This window comes from Helianthus annuus, chromosome 10, assembly GCF_002127325.2.
Source record: "Helianthus annuus cultivar XRQ/B chromosome 10, HanXRQr2.0-SUNRISE, whole genome shotgun sequence".
Lineage (NCBI taxonomy): Eukaryota > Viridiplantae > Streptophyta > Magnoliopsida > Asterales > Asteraceae > Helianthus > Helianthus annuus.
The window spans coordinates 43,537,600-43,555,051 of record NC_035442.2 but is presented as its reverse complement, the minus strand read 5'-3'; the positions used below and the strand labels follow the sequence as shown (position 1 = coordinate 43,555,051).

The following is a 17,452-nucleotide window of genomic DNA, read 5'->3' as shown; positions in this document are numbered from 1 at the left end:
TGTGTAACTGCTATGTGATATTCGGTGATCGCTGATTGTATGAAATCTATGACTTTTATTATACGTAAACCTTGCGATTGTGAAACTGATTACGAGTGCTTGAATACCATAGGGTGTGACTGTTTAAGTGTGAACAAGTAACTAATCATACCGAGCAAACCAAGGTGAGTTCACTTCTCTCAAAACAAGCATGCGTCCAGTGGGGACAATCAAAACAGTTAAACGGGTTTTCGTAAACCCACATCCTTGCAGGGGATGTGAGGCAGATTTCTCAAACCCATATTCTTGTAGGGGATATGAGGCAGTTTTCAGTAAAGGTTAATGTTGGATAATACACTCACTTTCTATCACTTAAGTCCCATCCTACCATTGATAAGTTGCTTGTAGGGCAACGGGTTATTAGTTGATAGCGCTATTAGGTTTGGCACCCTCACGACGTACCTGGATAGGACGGGCGTGAACTAATAACTAAAACTGACCAATGTTGATAGAGCATTGGAGAAGGGCAAAACGGGCCGTCTGCGGTATCGAGTTATTATGAGCATAACGTAGAATAAGTCATTACTTGGTAACCATCAGTTAAAGCAATGAACTCACCAGCCTGTCTGACACACTTTTTCTACATGCTTGTAGGTTCTTTGGTACATGGATTGGAACTTGCTATCTGGGAGTGTTGAAGTGGTCATGGGTCGTAGCTCTTGGATACAAGTTTTAAAGATTATCGTACTTTCATTTTGAAACACTTTAAAACACTATTTACATTATGCTTCCGCTGAACAAATTGGTTTTTGATTGTGTTGGATTTACTTTATGAAATAAATGGAAACTTTATTAAATTCTATGTGTTATGGTTCAATGTGATTGGTGGCTGGATCCTGGTACGTCACACGCCTAGCGACGTTTACGCATGTGGTATTTTGGGGGTGTGACAGCGACCACTAGCAGAAGAACCCGACACGTCTTCTTTGATGATTCGAAACATTCACTCATTGTTGCGAATTTGGTTTCTTCGGGCTTATTTTGATGTATAACGCAAACAAGTTCTCCACAGTTTGTTATTCAAATCTCTATTCGGTCATCTTTCCAAACTACAACACACGATAAGTTCTCCAAAAGAATGCATACACAAATAGTACCGGGACCACTGGAATAGACACATGTCACATAGTTTGAACGAGTCTAGAACACTCGTAATCCTCAACCGGCTTTGTAAACCGGACGGAATCTACGGAGAAACTGTTCGATTTCATGGTGAGTGGAGAAATTAGCGACGGAGAAACTGTTGGAATTTGTGGATTTCGGTTGGTTCAGAGAGAGACAATTTGTTGGAATTTGTGGATCAACAGAAATAACTGAAATAACAACTTCCTTTTCTCTCTCTGACAACCCTAGAACGATCAATCTGTTCATCATTGTTCTTGAAGACGAAGATGAAGAAACGAGGGTTTATTTTCTTTAATCTATTAGAACGATCCTTGTTTTGTGAACCTGATTCTGTTGTTCAGTAATCCTCAACCGGCTTTGAAACCGGACGGAATCTACGAAGAAACTGTTCGATTTCATGGTGAGTGGAGAAATTAGCGACGGAGAAACTGTTGGAATTTGTGGATTTCGGTTGGTTCAGACAGACACAATTTGTTGGACAATGAATATTGAATGTGCAACAGAATGCATACACAAATAGTTCTAGTGGACAATGCACGCCTTAATTCATCTTTTTTACTCCTTTTCCTTCAATTTCGAGAACATTCTCCGTAACATGAAGACGTGTCGGGTTCTTCTACTAGTGGTATTTTAATGAAGTATTGAAGATTGAATGTGCAAACCGCAACCGTTTTTTACTACGGAAACGGTGGCTATGCGAAATACAAACCGCAATCGTTTGTGACTATGGGAAACACAAGTTTTCTTTTTGAGCTTGATGGATGTCCGTTATCTCAATTGAGGCGTGCATTGTTTAAATCTGAATATAACTAGATGTTACGTGTAACTTCATTAAACCAAGAACAAAGCCTATTTCAAAACACATGTGTTCGTATCAACTTTGTTTATCACCCTGTGTGAGCATTGGAAACCCGACAAACAGTCTTGACAACTGTGACAGCTTATCTATCTGTGTGTGTCACATCCATCCTGTTATAGCAATCGATATGATTAATTTTACAGATTTTTTTCTAATTAGCGTTGTTAACTACCAAAAGAATGCATACACAAATAGTTCTAGTGGACGAAGCAAAGAGACCGTTGTCTCAACGCTTCTCCTTACATTATTGATCTGGAATTGGAGAACCGTTGTTAACAAGAGTATGTTGTTCCAAGATCAATTCCAAGATTATTGATGGTAACAAGAGCATGTTGTTCCAAGATCAATTCCAATTGCAGTTGATGAAACCGGAGCTGTTAACTCGGTTGTTCAGTACTTTCGTGATAAATACAATGTTCATCTTCGTTATCCTTTGCTTTCTGCAATTCAAGCAGGCGCGGATGCTAAACGTACTGTTATTACATTCCAGACGATTCAAGTGAGTTCTATGAAGCAAGTGTCGGTCTATTCAATTGAGAGGAATCATTGCATTACATCCCTGTTGAAAAACATAATCGATAAATTTAGGGAAAATAAGGTTGAAAGATGATAACCCAACAGTGGAGGATCTCATTCGACAACTTCGATAAATTCAGGGGTATTCTCAGATAATGTTTCCTAGATGTTTGAAGACCAACAAATGTCCAAAGTGCTGCTTCTTCGTTCGCGTGACGGCAAAATACCGCATGACATGAAGCTACCTTGCAAAAATTAAAAAATTAAATCGACACCCTCAATACGCATCGTATAGGCCTGTACGATGCGTAATACTTTTTGGTGGGGGACAATGGCAGCCTTTGGCAGGCATAGAAGTTTGAACCCACCTTAATACGCATCGTATAGGCCTATACGATGCGTATTGAGGGTGTCGATTTAATCCCCAAGGTGTGCCAATAATATTACCCTAAAAAAACTAGTTCCTCTGTACATAATCGATTTCATACTCTAAGGGTGTAAGGGGCACTCACCTAAGAGGTGAGTCCCCTCTCTTACGCCCAACCAATCCTCTTGTGCCACGTCAATTCCCCTCTTAAATTCCCCTCACACCCTAATTTGATGGCGGCACTCCCCTCTTAGGTGACTAGTTTTTTTATTAAAAAAAAAAGTTTTCATTGGTTGATTGAATAGGGCCCACCTTCTCTCTCTTCCCCTCTCATCGGTGCCTATCCCACGAATTTGGTCCCCGATTTTGGTCCCCGAGTGATTGGCGCCACCTCCCCTATCGGCACATTCGGTCCCTGCTAAGGGGTCACCGAACTGTGCCCCGCACACCCTAATATACCCGACCGACACCGACCAAAATCCAAAAAACCCGGAACCGAAAAATCCCGACTGCTTTCTCTTCAAAACTCGGTTGAATGGGTACCCTGTTTTTGTTTAACCATACCGAAACCTGGTCCTGTTGATTCTGTTTCTAAGGAGATGAATCCCTTGCCCCCAAATCGATGAATTCCAATGGACTCCGTAAACGAGAGTTCTTCAGTCAAGTGATGAATAAGGGTAAGAAATGCTTTGCAAATTATTTACCAATTCTTTCTCCAGATGATGAATTTTGCAACCAATGCGAAGATGGGCTGCCACTTACATGTGAGTTAACATCTTACACAAGTTTTCCTTTTCCTTTTTATGAACAAACAATCTTTGACCTTGTGTTCTCTCTGATAGTTCCCGTTGATGAAATATATCATGTTACCATTGCTGAAAAATATGTTATGTAAATATCTTTAGATTTTGGTCAAGGATCTTACATGTACTGTTCCCTGATTCTTAAGAGACTTTATCATTAACGGATCCATACATTTGTAGCTACTTTTCTTCAAATCCCGGCTTGCGGTATATATATGTGTGGGGCTCGGGGGGCAAAAGTGGAAATGCACTAATTTTAACGTTATTTTACTAATTCCGTGAAAATAACGTTAAAAGAGGGGGATGGTTAATCATGCATCATGTGGTGGCGTTGATAGCCGAAAGACAAGGGGGTACATGCACTAATTGGCAGTTGTCTCGATTGCTGAGTGTTATGTGCCTTATGTCCAAGACTTGATGCAAAACTACTATCGAGCCGGGGGTCTCACTGGAAGCAGCCTCTCTATTCCTACGGGGTAGAGGTAAGGCTGTCTACATCTTACCCTCCTCAGACCCTACCTTAGCTTTGCTATTGGTGTGATTTACTGAGTATGATGATGATGACATTTGTAGCTACTTTTCTTTGCTTCTTTATCATGGATTATGCAATTTGCATGAAATTCTGTACGCCCCGCTTGCGGTGTGCACATATAATGTGTATTTGTGTGGGCCCTCAGGGGGCAAAGGTGAAATTGCACTAATTTCAACGTTATTTTACTAATTTCATGAAAAATAACATTAAAAGCGGCGGACGGTTAATCATGCATCATGTGGTGACGTTGATAGCCGAAAGACGAAAAGGTACATGCATTAATCGGCCTTTGTCCCGATTGTTGAGTGTTATGTGCCTTATGTCCAAGGCTTGATGCATAACTACTATGGAGCCGGGGGTCTCACTGGAAGCAACCTCTCTATTCCTACGGGGTAGAGGTAAGGCTGTCTACATCTTACCCTCTTCAGACCGTACCTTAGCTTTGTTATTGGTGGGATTATTGAGTATGATGATGATGATCAGATGAAATTCTGTGATTACTGAAATCAATAAACGGTTAGTTTATTTTTTCTTTTTTTTAAACTCACACACGCTCTGAACCTACTTCTATGTCCACCGTGGGTGACTTGAACCCTTAACCACGTGGGGAGGGACACCTTTCCCACACGCCTAGACACGGCTACGCTACAAGCCCTTTGGTTAGTGATTGTCCACTTTTTCACCATAGAAGTGCAATGGCATATGAATTGATCACCATCCACAGTTTATTAAGTAAATACTGATTAAAGGAGAGATTATGGTTAGTGATTGATTATCAATTTGGAAATCAGGCTGTCGAATTCATTTTGGGAAAGGTAACCATTCTTCAGAACTTCCCGATTCTCTTCTTTTTGCCATTTTGATGGACCTGCCGAGTTGGTTAAATGGGTAAGTTTTATTATGGGTCAAAACGGGTTGGAATGGATCGACACCATATTTTTCCATGATTATTTTAGTTTCCCAAATGAATGAGTATCTAAATTATGAACACAAAATTATTAATTGAATAACTGATACATTTTTATGAATAAACTAATTTTGTTGGTTGTTGTCATTTGAATATAATTGGGTAACTTTTGAATTGTTTGGTTCCGTTTTCTTCTATTTTTTTTTTTATTTATATATGTTATAACTTTTGAATTATATATGAATGGATGGAGATGATCCTTTATAAGGACACTATGATTGGGGGGCCAACGTGTTATAAGATTTGGAATGACTAAATAGACTATATATCTCTCAGTATTTGGCATTTTGTCATTAGCATTTATTTTAGTTAGAATTTATATATACTTTTTTCTTTGCTTTCTAGAGTGCACTTGACATATGGTGCGACAATATTAAAGATAGTTACTGAATCTGCTTACATATATGGATTAGCAAACAAATGATCTTGTATGTTGTATTCGGAGGAATTAGTAATAGGGTTAATTTTGTTAACTCTGCTGGCGTGATTTGGGAAGACTTAAGTAATAACTGGTAGATTGCGATGTTGTTTTTGAACTAAATTGTATTAGTTTGAGTTCCGTTAAATATGCTGTGATAATGGTTTACTAAATAGCTCATTACAATCACAATTGACATTAAGTATGCTCCCATCTTTTCTGCCTTTTAATTTTCGAGCGTTTTCTTTGATTTACAGTACTTGCGGGATTTCAGATATTTTCTCATATCGTTTTCTGATAGCAAAAGGAGAATACTTTGCTAGCATGGGGCGCAGTGTCAAACTGACAAAAACCGATTTGAAAAGATGTGAGTTTAATCTTAAATTTCAATCCCTACATTTCTTACACATACAAGTTTTGTAGTTCTGCTTATTTCTATGTTCCTGTAGACGACATATTATTGTAGAATATATGGTATTTATTTAATGTATATTTTCTGTTTATGATCATTTCCTAGATCCGGATGTATTAGAGATAATTTTTTTGAAGTTATAGAATTGCTGAAAAGATTAGCGATGATCTCAAGTTATTCACATAATGAAGAGTAGCTTAACACATAAGCTTGGTCATAACTTTTTTTTAGTTATAGGTGTGTTGCAATCAAATCTCTACACCGCTTTAAAATTTATCCAAATCATAAACATGAAATTGTATATAGGGCCTGTGAAGGTAAACAACTGAGATGCTTTTTAGATATACCTAGCATGTGACAGTCTATACGGTATATATAGAAAGAATGCGAAACCCTATTCTTGGCGGGCCAAGCTAATGGGCCTAACTGCTAACCCTGCTATATCCTAACATTCCCCCTCAAGTTGGAGTGTATAAGCTTGTAACATATATATCCAGAATCTCTATTTGTACACCACACAATAGAGAATCTAAGCCAATTAAAGGACATCATTTTGAGGAATGGGTAAATATTTGGGACTTGGGAGAACATGTTGCGGCGTCGAAGAACTGCTATGAATGTGCAAAGCTTAAAGGAATCATACATGAGGTACAAGATGTATGACTAGAAGAATACGCTACTCACTACACTTGCCTATAGGAAAGCAAAGGAGCCACCTAGAGGCGGTGGTTTTGGTTTTGCGCAAGAACTATCGGTTGTTGTTGATCTTTGTGGCCGCTGAGTGAAGTTGGTGGCGGATATGAAGGTGAAATGGAATGACCGAGTCGAGTCCCATGATTATGTCTAGTGATCAAGGGATTTAATTAGCGACTGGGGGTTGATTGCCATGAAACTTTCAGTCCTGTTATAAAATCCACTACCATGCGTACGGTTGATACAACGGTGTCCTCTTCGACAATTGGATGTCATAATGCTTTCTTGCACGGTGAAGTGACCGAGACAGTCTATTTGCGACAACCACCGGGCTTTATTAATCCCTAGAGACCAAATCATGTCTATTTGCTTCACAAATTCTTATATGGACTTAAGCAGGCTCCACGTGCTTGGTTTCATGAGTTATCATCCGGGCACTTACACTCTCTTGGTTTCCAAGGGTCCAAAACTGACCCACCCTTCTTTCTTCGTTTATTCATCTTGAGGCACACTACTCTATATGCTGGTTTATGTTTATGATATAATTTTGGTTGGATATGATTGATTGATCAGATCATTCAAAGTCTGAAACCAACATTTTCTATTCAGGATTTGGGCTGTCTTTTGTATTTTTTTGGGTATTGAGGTGGTTTCGGAAGGATCAAATATGATCTTATCTTCTAAAGAAAAATATTTTGGAACTTCTACAACGGGCTGGCCTCTCACAAGCTAAACCAGTCACAACATCGATTACCACCACTGCCAACTTATCTCCAAGTGACAACCCTTTATTTGAGAATCCGGTTCGATACCGTCAAGTAGTTGGTGCCCTCCAGCATGTCACCTTGTCACGCCAGGACATCACCTTTGCAGTTAACAAAGTTTGTCGGTTTACGCATTCCCTGTAGAAAACCATTGGTATCCTATCAAAGGGATTCTTCGGTATCTTCAAGGCACATCGGATGCTCACTCTGTATCTATGCGTGCCTTCTCAGATGTTGACCAAGCTTGTTGACCCGATGACTGTCAATCCATTGCCGGATTTGCTATCTATCATGGTTCCAATCTGATCTCGTGGTCAACTAGAAAACAACGAACTGTCTCTCGGTCATCTATGGAATCTGAGTACAACACCTTAGCCGACATGGTGGCAGAACTCACGTGGCTCGGAATCCTTTTACGTGAACTTAAGGTTCCAATGGCATAAGTCCCTGTTTTATGGTGTGATAAGTTAGGGGCTACATACTTGTCAGCCAACCTAGTATTCTTTGCTCGCACAAACTTGGATTTAAAAAGCTAGAAGCGCACAAAAGCGGCGAAGTCTAAAACCGAGGTGCAAAGCGCAAAAGCGATGGGCTTTTCATACTCGAGGCGCAAAGTGATTATATAATTTTATATATATATATATATATATATATATATATATTCATTCCATATCCAAAATATAGCTATAAAGAAGGTTTATGTATGATTTCACCTACATGTACAAGCCAAAAAAACCTATTGTACAAACAATTTGCTACACAAAATACGTGAGGCGGGCGCCTTGATTTTTTTTTTTTTTTGCCAAAAAAGTGCGCCTTAGGTGCGCTTCTTGTTTTTCGCGTGCCTTGTGTAGCCTGAGGCGCTGAGTCCTGCACCTTAGGGCGTCTCGCACCTTAGCGTGCCCCAGGCGCTTTTTAAAACCAAGTGCACAAAACATGTTGATGTTGATTTCCACTTTGTTAGAAGTTCATTTCATTTCTACTAGTGATCAAATTGCTGACATCTTTATGTCACACCCCTAATTTCCACGTGTCACCAGTGGGCCCGGTGGGGGATTATCGTGACGTAGTTGATATCATCATAGTCAAACAACACAAATTATAATGCACAGCGGAAGCAAAGATAGATTTATTTCAACTTAAAATTATTATAATATTCGAGTATCACAAAATGTCGAAATAGAATCCACAGGCAGAATCAAATAAAAAGGAAACTTCATTTCAACAGACTTCATGCATCCTAAGCTTGCGAGACTTCTATGGATGCTTAAGGAGTGACCAGCCTATTACGCGTAGTACCTGCACTTAGTCTTTTTGAAAAATACGTCAGTTTACACTGGTAAATACAATTTAACTGACTCATTTTGAAAATGTTTAAAATTGATTTGAATGCCCGAGGCATAAAACTTTTTATAACTTGGGATAATTATTTTGCTTAATAATCTTGTAAAAGAATTACATGTTTATTCTGCGTTCGGTAACCCGGGTCGTGCCGGGTTAAAGATTAATAAACACACCACTTAATATAATTCCGCCGCGAGACTTCTCTCGTACCGACGATTATACATGTTGTACTGCACTACGGGTGTACGCCTACACCCGAGTGCTAAGGTCGTGGCCATTCTTTGAATGATGCCAAGGATATCCGGGACATGGTCATTAAACCCCCAAAGGCATTAAACAAACAAAACAGCATTTTTAAACGGGTCACTTGACTGCACATAACCACAGACCGGTTAAGGTCAATTACCCGACCAAGCGGTATTTATATACCGTACCCCAAGCCCGTATAGGGAAAATAAGTTAAACGTATTTACCTGAGCAAAGTAAAAACCAAATATAACGAGTGCACGTAGCTTTTACTGGGCTCCTAGATCTGGAAATTAAGGTTTTAATAACCTATTAGAATCCTAACGGGTCTTAAGCTTAGACCGGTTAGTTAAAAAGGAAGATTACGGTTTTAAACGCACAATAAGGCGAAGACCGTTTTAGAATGTGGTTTTGTCCCAACAAGCCTGTATACTTGTTTTATATGGGTAACATAATCACATTCTGGATTTTGAGACCAAAAAGATATGGTTTGACCCGTTTCGGCTAAAATGGCCAAACTAGTCACATAAGCCGATCCGAACGCGTATAGGGCGTAACGAGCAACCATAAGAGTCAAGTACAAGTTTCTGAAGTCAATATGCTTAAAATATGTTGTGATATCAGAATGATACCTTCCATTATGCCCCAAATGATTTTAAACCAAAACTATGCCTCATAAGGGTGTTTTGGTCATTTTATAAGGTGTAAAAGGGTTAAAATAATAACCTGAGTTACAGGTCTGAATAAATTAGTAAATATACTTAATTTACTAAGTTATAACAGTAGGGTATCAAATTTATGTGAAATTTATTATCTTTAACCTTACTATGCACCGCAGGGGCATTTCGGTAATTTCACATGTGCCTAAAAGGTCAATTCTGGAATTCTGAGTTCAAAACATTTGCCTACTGTTTAAAATATAAAAATTCACTAATTACATCAGTAGGTTTAATCCCTTAAGCTTAATAAGGTTCTAGAGCATACTTATGCGTTAAAATGCCTAAAAGGCGATTTGGAGCCATTTCCGGGTTTTCTGTAAAAAGCTGATATTTTTAATATTCCAGAAGGCTCAAAATAATTTATTTATCATAACAAATCAGTAGAAATTGGTTTGAGGTCAAAAGGATTTGTAAAACTCAATTTATGGCTAAAAAGGGCAAAACCGGCATAAACCGAATTAATCTTAGAACACTAAGTTATGCTCAGCCTAAAAATAAATAAAAATCACCAAAATTCCCAAAATATTATTTTATAACAGTGGGTAAAAAGTTTGGTATAAAAATTTGGGTTTTGATAGGCTATACGTAATTTACGCCATTTAATTAGTAAAGAAGCTCTTAATTACGCTATTGAGCATAACTCTTAATCTAGACCTCAAACTGACTTCAAATTTTGGGTGCAAGTTTATAAATCAGTAGCTAAGGTGTCTACCCTTTTACATATTCAAAAATCACATTTTAAGGTCAATTGGGCATAATGGTCAACATATAAGCGATTAACGGAAACATGCATGTGAATAGGATATCTAATGAACCAAGTAGTATAATCTCAGAGAGTTATACTAACATGTAAATAGGTTCAAAAGAAGCTCTAAGGCAATCCTAATCTTGGCTTAAACGGGTCAGAACTGAAAGTCAAAGCAGAAGTCAAACTTTGCGACTTTCGGTTCCAAACCGAGCCAAAACTGAAAATTGTCGAGTTGAACATGTTGGGACATGTTCTTACATTAATTACCAAGTTATTTTAATGATCAAACAGGTTGCATGTAACCTACATTGCTAATTATGCATTAATTTGCAAATAACCCTTCTGTTGACTTTTTATAACAATCTTTGACTCGACAATTAGCATAGTTAGAGTGGGAATCTGGAAATACCCTTTTAAGGGTTTGTTACCCACATAATTACCTACTTAAAGGTACTTTTAATTCGTGATTTGACAGAGCACAATTTAATTAATCACGAAGTCAAACCTTAATTACGACGGTTTGACTTTTAGCTAATTAACTAAGCTAAAACGAATTAAGGGAAGTTAAGGACACTTACAAGAGTCCTAAGAAGGATTAGAGGCTTAAGGGAATCTTGGTTGATGTCCAGAGAAGCTCCAAGAGTGCCTTGAGTGTAATGTGAATGAGCAAGTCCAAATGGTCACCACTCAAGTCCCTTTTATAGTGAACCAAGAGGCTCAAGATCATGCCAAGGTAGTCTAGGATAGTTACAAGATCATCCCAGATGTCCCTAGAGGGCTAAATACTGCCTAGCAAGGCCATTGTTTCGAAAACCACCTTTCTAAGTCGGTGTAACAGGCTGAACAGGCAGCTGTCCAAATCCTGCTGCCAGCGACAGGCTTACGGACCGTAAGCTTAAACTCTTGCGGTCCGTATGCAGCCTTTGCGGACCGTATGCTTAGATTGTTGCGGTCCGTAACCGACCTTTGCTGAAAACGCCCAGGTACCCTCCTTACGGACCGTAAGCCTAGGGCCTTGCGGTCCGTAACCGGTGGTCAGAGGACAAAATTTGTAAACTTTCCAAGTCTTGACCATGCAATTAACAAACCCGAATCCAAGCCATCTTTTTCAGTTGTGGGACCATCTGTTCAGCCATTGCATGCTTGCATGGTTCTTACATGTCCCCTTTTCAATTTGGATTCTTGTGGGACTTGCAAAGTTACAGAAGTTACAAGGAAAGCTTGAATTCTCATCAATTCCCAATTCTCACTGGATTAGGATTTAAATCAGAATTTATTGTAGTAACATTTATTAATAATCCAACTTCCTTATAAAGGATGGAGTTTTGTTTATTTAGAGTTAGCCTGTAAAAATATATAAGATGTTTATCAAATAATTTATGGATCTTGGGATTTATAAATTCGGGTCGCTCAGAGGTGTTTTAATAACATGTCGCCCTTGGGTCGTTCAGAGGTATTTTAATAACATGACGCCCTCTTAAAATCCTTCCACGCATCTCTATATTTGACCCGGTTTCTGACACATTTGTCCCACATGACACGTGTCTTTATTTCGTTGGACAGGAATTTTCAAGGTGTTACACTTTACCAACCCTTGTCAACACAATGATTTGCTCATCTAGGGTCCAAGCTACAGATCCTTACCTAGCCTTATAGCTTGCGGGGGATTATTAGACGAATAATAACATAGTTCATGGCTTCTGTAACGATACAGAAAAGATTAACATGGAGCCTATGTTGTCAAAAGCGCAAAAAGCGCGCGCCTAGGCGCACCTATAGCGCCTGGTGGTAGCCTAGGCGCAAAAATGGTTTTTTTTTTTAAAAAAACGGTGCTGAGGAAAAAATGTTGTTGAGGCGTAGGAAAAGAGGTAAACAACACAAATGACCATTAAAAACGAAACCGGGTGCGTGCAAAAACTGCCTCACGCGGGCCCGGGTTTTCGGAGCTGTAATGGAGCAGTAAAGGCTTTACCTTATAAACAACCACTCACTTTGTTCCCACACCAATGTGGGACAAAGTATTTACCACCTTTTGGGACTTTTATTCACACACCCAAAACTTACAACATATAAGTCCTAAACTTTTGCTACTAACTATTAGCTACATGATCTTAAATGGCATATAAAATAGTTTTTTTAATTTTATATGTGGAATCTTATTTATTTTCAAATCATAACATATTTTTTATATTTTTTCTCTCTGTGCGCTTTTCTTAAAAAAGCCCACGCTTTTTTTGCGCCTAGGCTCCGGGCGAGGCCGATGTGCCTCGCCTGCGCCTTGCGTCTTTGACAACATAGCATGGAGCAGTGTGACACCTTAGGCAAATCCCACATCGGCCGCAAACAAGAGAAATTCTTGAGCCTCTTAAATCACCAACGCGTTTTTGGCGTATTGGTTGTGCAGCACATAAAACTCCATAGTTAAGTGTGCTCATGTGGGAGTAGTACCAAAATGCGTGACCTCAATAGTACCAGGATGGGTGACCGAGCACCCAAAAAAAACCCGTGAGGTCCTGGATGGCAGGGTAAAGCGGACAATATTGGTTGTGAGAGGGGCCGAATGTTACACATGGTATCAGAGCTACCGGTGGGGCAAACCTCATCGAGGACGATGAGTCCCCAGGTTTGGTGACCGAGCACCCAAAAAAAAATCCGTGAGATCCTGGATGGCAGGGGTAAAGCGAACAATATTGGCTGTGAGAGGGGCCGAATGTTACACATGGTATCAGAGCCACCGGTGGGGCAAACCTCATCGAGGACGATGAGTCCCTAAGGGGGGGGGGGTGATTGCATAGATGTCAATAGCGATTGTAGCGGTCGCTATAGCGCGCTATATAGCGAAGTGATGTAGTGTCACTATTATGGTTGTAGCGATGGATAGCGAGAATAGCAACTTCTTAATTTTTTTTAATATAGATAGAAATTAAATATAGCTATAAAATAGCTAGATGTTAGGTTTTTGTTAAATATGCATGTAAAATAGCATATATACCAGGGTATTTTGATATAATATACATATAAAAAATTTTAAAATTCTTTTTCTAGTGTATCGCTATTTATAAAATAGCCGCCCGCTATTTATCGCTATTCGCCATGTAGCATATACATACCTTATCGCTATTCGCCATTAACAACCATGGGTGATTGTAACGATACCGAAAACATTAACATGGACTAGTGTGACACCCTAGGAAAATCCCACATCGACCGTGGATGGGAGAGATTCATGGTTCATAAGACATGCCCCGCCTCTTAAATCACCAACGCGTTTAGGGCGCATTAGTTGTGCAGCACATAAAAACTTCATAGTTAAGCGTGCTCAGGTGGGAGTAGTCCCAGGATGGGTGACCTCCTAGGAGGTCTCCACTAGGGCAACCTAAAATAAATCCGTGAGTTCCTGGATGGGCAACCTATCAGGGCAGGGGCGGATGTACCATATGAGAAGGGGTAGCCTCTGCTACCCCTTGACGCTCCGGCGGTAGTGTAAATTTTGGAAAAAATTGACATTTTTAACGTTTTTTTCGATTTCGTTACCCCTTTCTTTTAAGACGTTACCCCTATGTAGGTTTTCTAGATCCGCCACTGTATCGGGGGCAAGGCAGACGGTTGTGAGAGGGGCCGGATGTTACAGGTTCAATGTGTAATTATGTATTCTATTTATATCCTATGTAATCATATCGTAAATTCGTAATATGATATACAATTACAATACAATTACCAAGTATATCTAAATTCAAACAATGTAAAACCAATTAAAAGCGTGAGCAGCCAACAACTAGAAGGAAAAGACTAAAAAGACAAGGAAACAAATTAGAAAAAGGGAAAAGTAAACAACCACAAAAATATTAACAAACTAAAATATTATCTATAAATAATTTATTAGTATTTGTTTTTTTTAAACCCAAACGCCTTAATTATGTCAAGCTCATGTCTTATATCTTGGCTTTTGGGACCTAAATGCCATGAAGCGCCTCACGCCTTTCTAAAGGGGCTAAGCTAATTGGCTTAACCCCGGCGCAGCTAAACCAAATATAAGACAGGTCAAACCCGACACGAACCCGAAAATTGTGTCAAAACTCGAACACGACATGAGTTTTCGCTAGCTGATGCGAATGCGATCCATTTAACGCAAAATTTGTTTTACTAGTTTTTTTTGTATATATTTTGGTAATAATAGTTAACACTATTAAATCAGAAGTTTAATACCAAATATACATATGTAGATAAATTAATTCTGTTTAAATCTTGATGCTCATTACTGCCGTAAAATACCCAACGAGTTTAAGTTATGACATAAATATATTTTAAGAAAAAAAAAATAAAAAATTAAATGGGTTACATCCATAGCTGTCAGGTTGAGATGAGCATTGACCTGTTTGGCTAAACGTGTTCGCCGATTTGACCTGAAACTAACCCGAATATGTTTAGACTAAACCCAATCCCGCAACCATTGTGTTAAGTTCATGCTGTGTTAGAAAGTCACACCCCTAATTATATAGATACACCACGGAATAAACTTATTTTCATAAATCCTGAATTTGAAAAGTCAATGTAACGTATCCTAAAACGAGCTCATTTTCTTCTTACATGAATAATGATAATACTATTACACTTTAACATACTTATTTAATATTTCTCATTCATTAAAAGCTCTAGCTGTGAACACAATAAAAGGGGAGGCTCGAAGTAGTTTATATCACAAGTTTTATTCAAGTTCACTTCAGATATCCGATTTCAGTCAAAAGTAAGAGAACCAAAATATCAATGCTGCATTTTTGCTTGTTCTTTATTTTTGCAAATACTATACACAACGGAAATGAAATCGGTTTTTTGATGTTTTGTGAATTGATATATAAAATACTTTCCAAATTGTTTCAATCATTACTCCAAGTTTTTCAAATCTGGTCATGTTTCAAATTGATCTTGCTTGAGTGTGATTTTTTAATTGAAGTAATCATGATTAGATTTATTAGGAAGCTTAATTTGGTATATCGGTGTATGAATCTATACCTCTGTTCATAGTTGTTAATAGCGAGCATATCGCCCACTACAGCGAATAGCGTAGCGGAGCGCTCATGTGTCTTTGTATAGTTGGTAGCGACAAATAGCGGAAAATAGCGAGATTTTTGTAATTTTTTTTTAATTTTTTTTGGTAAAATATACATATAAAATATTTCTAAAATTTTCTTCTAATGTATCGCTAAACATGAAATAGCGCCCGCTATTTCATCGCTATCGCTACGTAGCGTATAGGTAGCTTGTCGCTATCATCCGCTATTCGCAATTGACAACTATGCCTCTGCTTGAACTATACGGAATTTATAATCCGTTTCGCATATTTATGTGTGTGTGTGTGTGTTGTCTTTTGAACATCATCCTTTTGAAGTTAAAGTTATCTGATTAGGTTTGAGAATCCAGAAAGCAGAAAATGGCAGAGTTTTACGACTTGAACCCTGAACTACTGAGCTTCATAATAACTCTTTTGGCGACTTCAGCCAATGGGGCTACTGATCTTGCCCGGTTAAGTGCCACGTAAGCAATATGCATAGCTTGTTTTTTTTTTTTTTTTTGTTCTTTAAACTACGCTTTAAGCAGTGATGGGCTATGATTCTGTTATAGCCTTTTTCTGTATTTTCCGACATGATAAGATATTTAAAATGTTTTTCTTATCTTTTTTTGCAGCTGTCACAAAATTTTCTTCCTCTCTCGCAACCCAGAGATCCTAAAGAACGTGAATTTTCAGAGAATATCTGTCGATGATTATGAAGAGCATCATGATCTGAATGACCTTCTTTGTTTATGTGCACGGGCTGGAAATCAAGCTGCCCAGTCCATGCTGGGAAAGGTTATCTTAATAAATGTCCCGAAATCTTACCAAACCGCCCGTTTGATTTGCAACTAATGATCTGATATTTGGCAGGCTCTACTTGAAAACGATGCTTTTTTCTGGCTCATGATCTTGGAACATGACGTACCGCTTCTTGCTCAAAATGCATTTGCTAATGGGCTTCTACGCCATCAGAAACTTGTGAGAAGGTTCATTAGTGATGCTAGGGGTGAAGATATATCTATAATGCGTATTCCGTTGCAGTGCTACTTGATCGTATGTTTAGGCTATGATATAGCACATTTCTCTGGAATTCTCCTCGCTGTTGCCGACATGTGTTCCTATTATTTGGAAAAACGTGTAAATCCTGTACGTGAGGTACGTAGGTTACCGTTGCGTGGAGTTAATATAGCCTTGCCTATACTCACACGACCATCTGGTCGGGCCCATCGTGCGCGAGTGCTTGAGTTATACGATGTTCTGTTCAACGATCATGAGTGAGAGTTTACGGCTTGAATTGGTGGTAGAAAAAAAAATATATATATAAATAAAGTGTTGAAATGCTTTCTGGAGTATTCCTTATTCATACATAAGCTTATAACTTATTGTGAATTTGTTATGTTGTTTACTTGTTTATTTGGAGTAGAAATCAGCATGAGTTATGGGCTTATGGCTCATGGGAAGCAAGGTCTAGTTAGAGGACTAGTTTTCAAGACCTATGTGGGCCTGTGGCTAGTTAAGGTTTCAGCCAGCCCATAGACCAGGATGGGCCCGGTTTTGATGTGGATCATGTGACAAATTGTACTATGAGTACAAAGATACTTTAAAGAGAAAAATGCCCGGGTAGTCGTTGTGGTTTGCCATTTTTTCACCTTTAGTCCCTAATTTTTCAAAATTACAGCTATAGTCCCTAACTTTTGCAATTTCGTTCACGGATAGTCCCTGACACCGACAGGGGTTAGTTTTTGGTTTTAAGTGGATGTGAAATGACCAAAATACCCCTACTGTAAATAATAATATCAGACAAAGTCAACATCCCCATCTCCATCTCTTAAACCCCTGCAACCACCATA

The 17,452-nt window shown here is 38.7% G+C and overlaps 1 protein-coding gene across 1 annotated transcript; it reads left to right on the top strand.

The window, feature by feature from the left end:
* Positions 1 to 3,320: 3,320 nt before the first annotated feature.
* On the top strand, positions 3,321 to 17,015 carry LOC110885010. The gene is made up of 6 exons (XM_035978983.1): positions 3,321 to 3,670; positions 5,884 to 5,993; positions 15,203 to 15,296; positions 15,971 to 16,084; positions 16,235 to 16,397; positions 16,473 to 17,015. The coding sequence occupies exons 1-6, from the start codon at positions 3,645 to 3,647 to the stop codon at positions 16,878 to 16,880; spliced, it is 915 nt and encodes a 304-aa protein (XP_035834876.1). The 5' UTR covers positions 3,321 to 3,644; the 3' UTR covers positions 16,881 to 17,015.
* Positions 17,016 to 17,452: the final 437 nt, after the last annotated feature.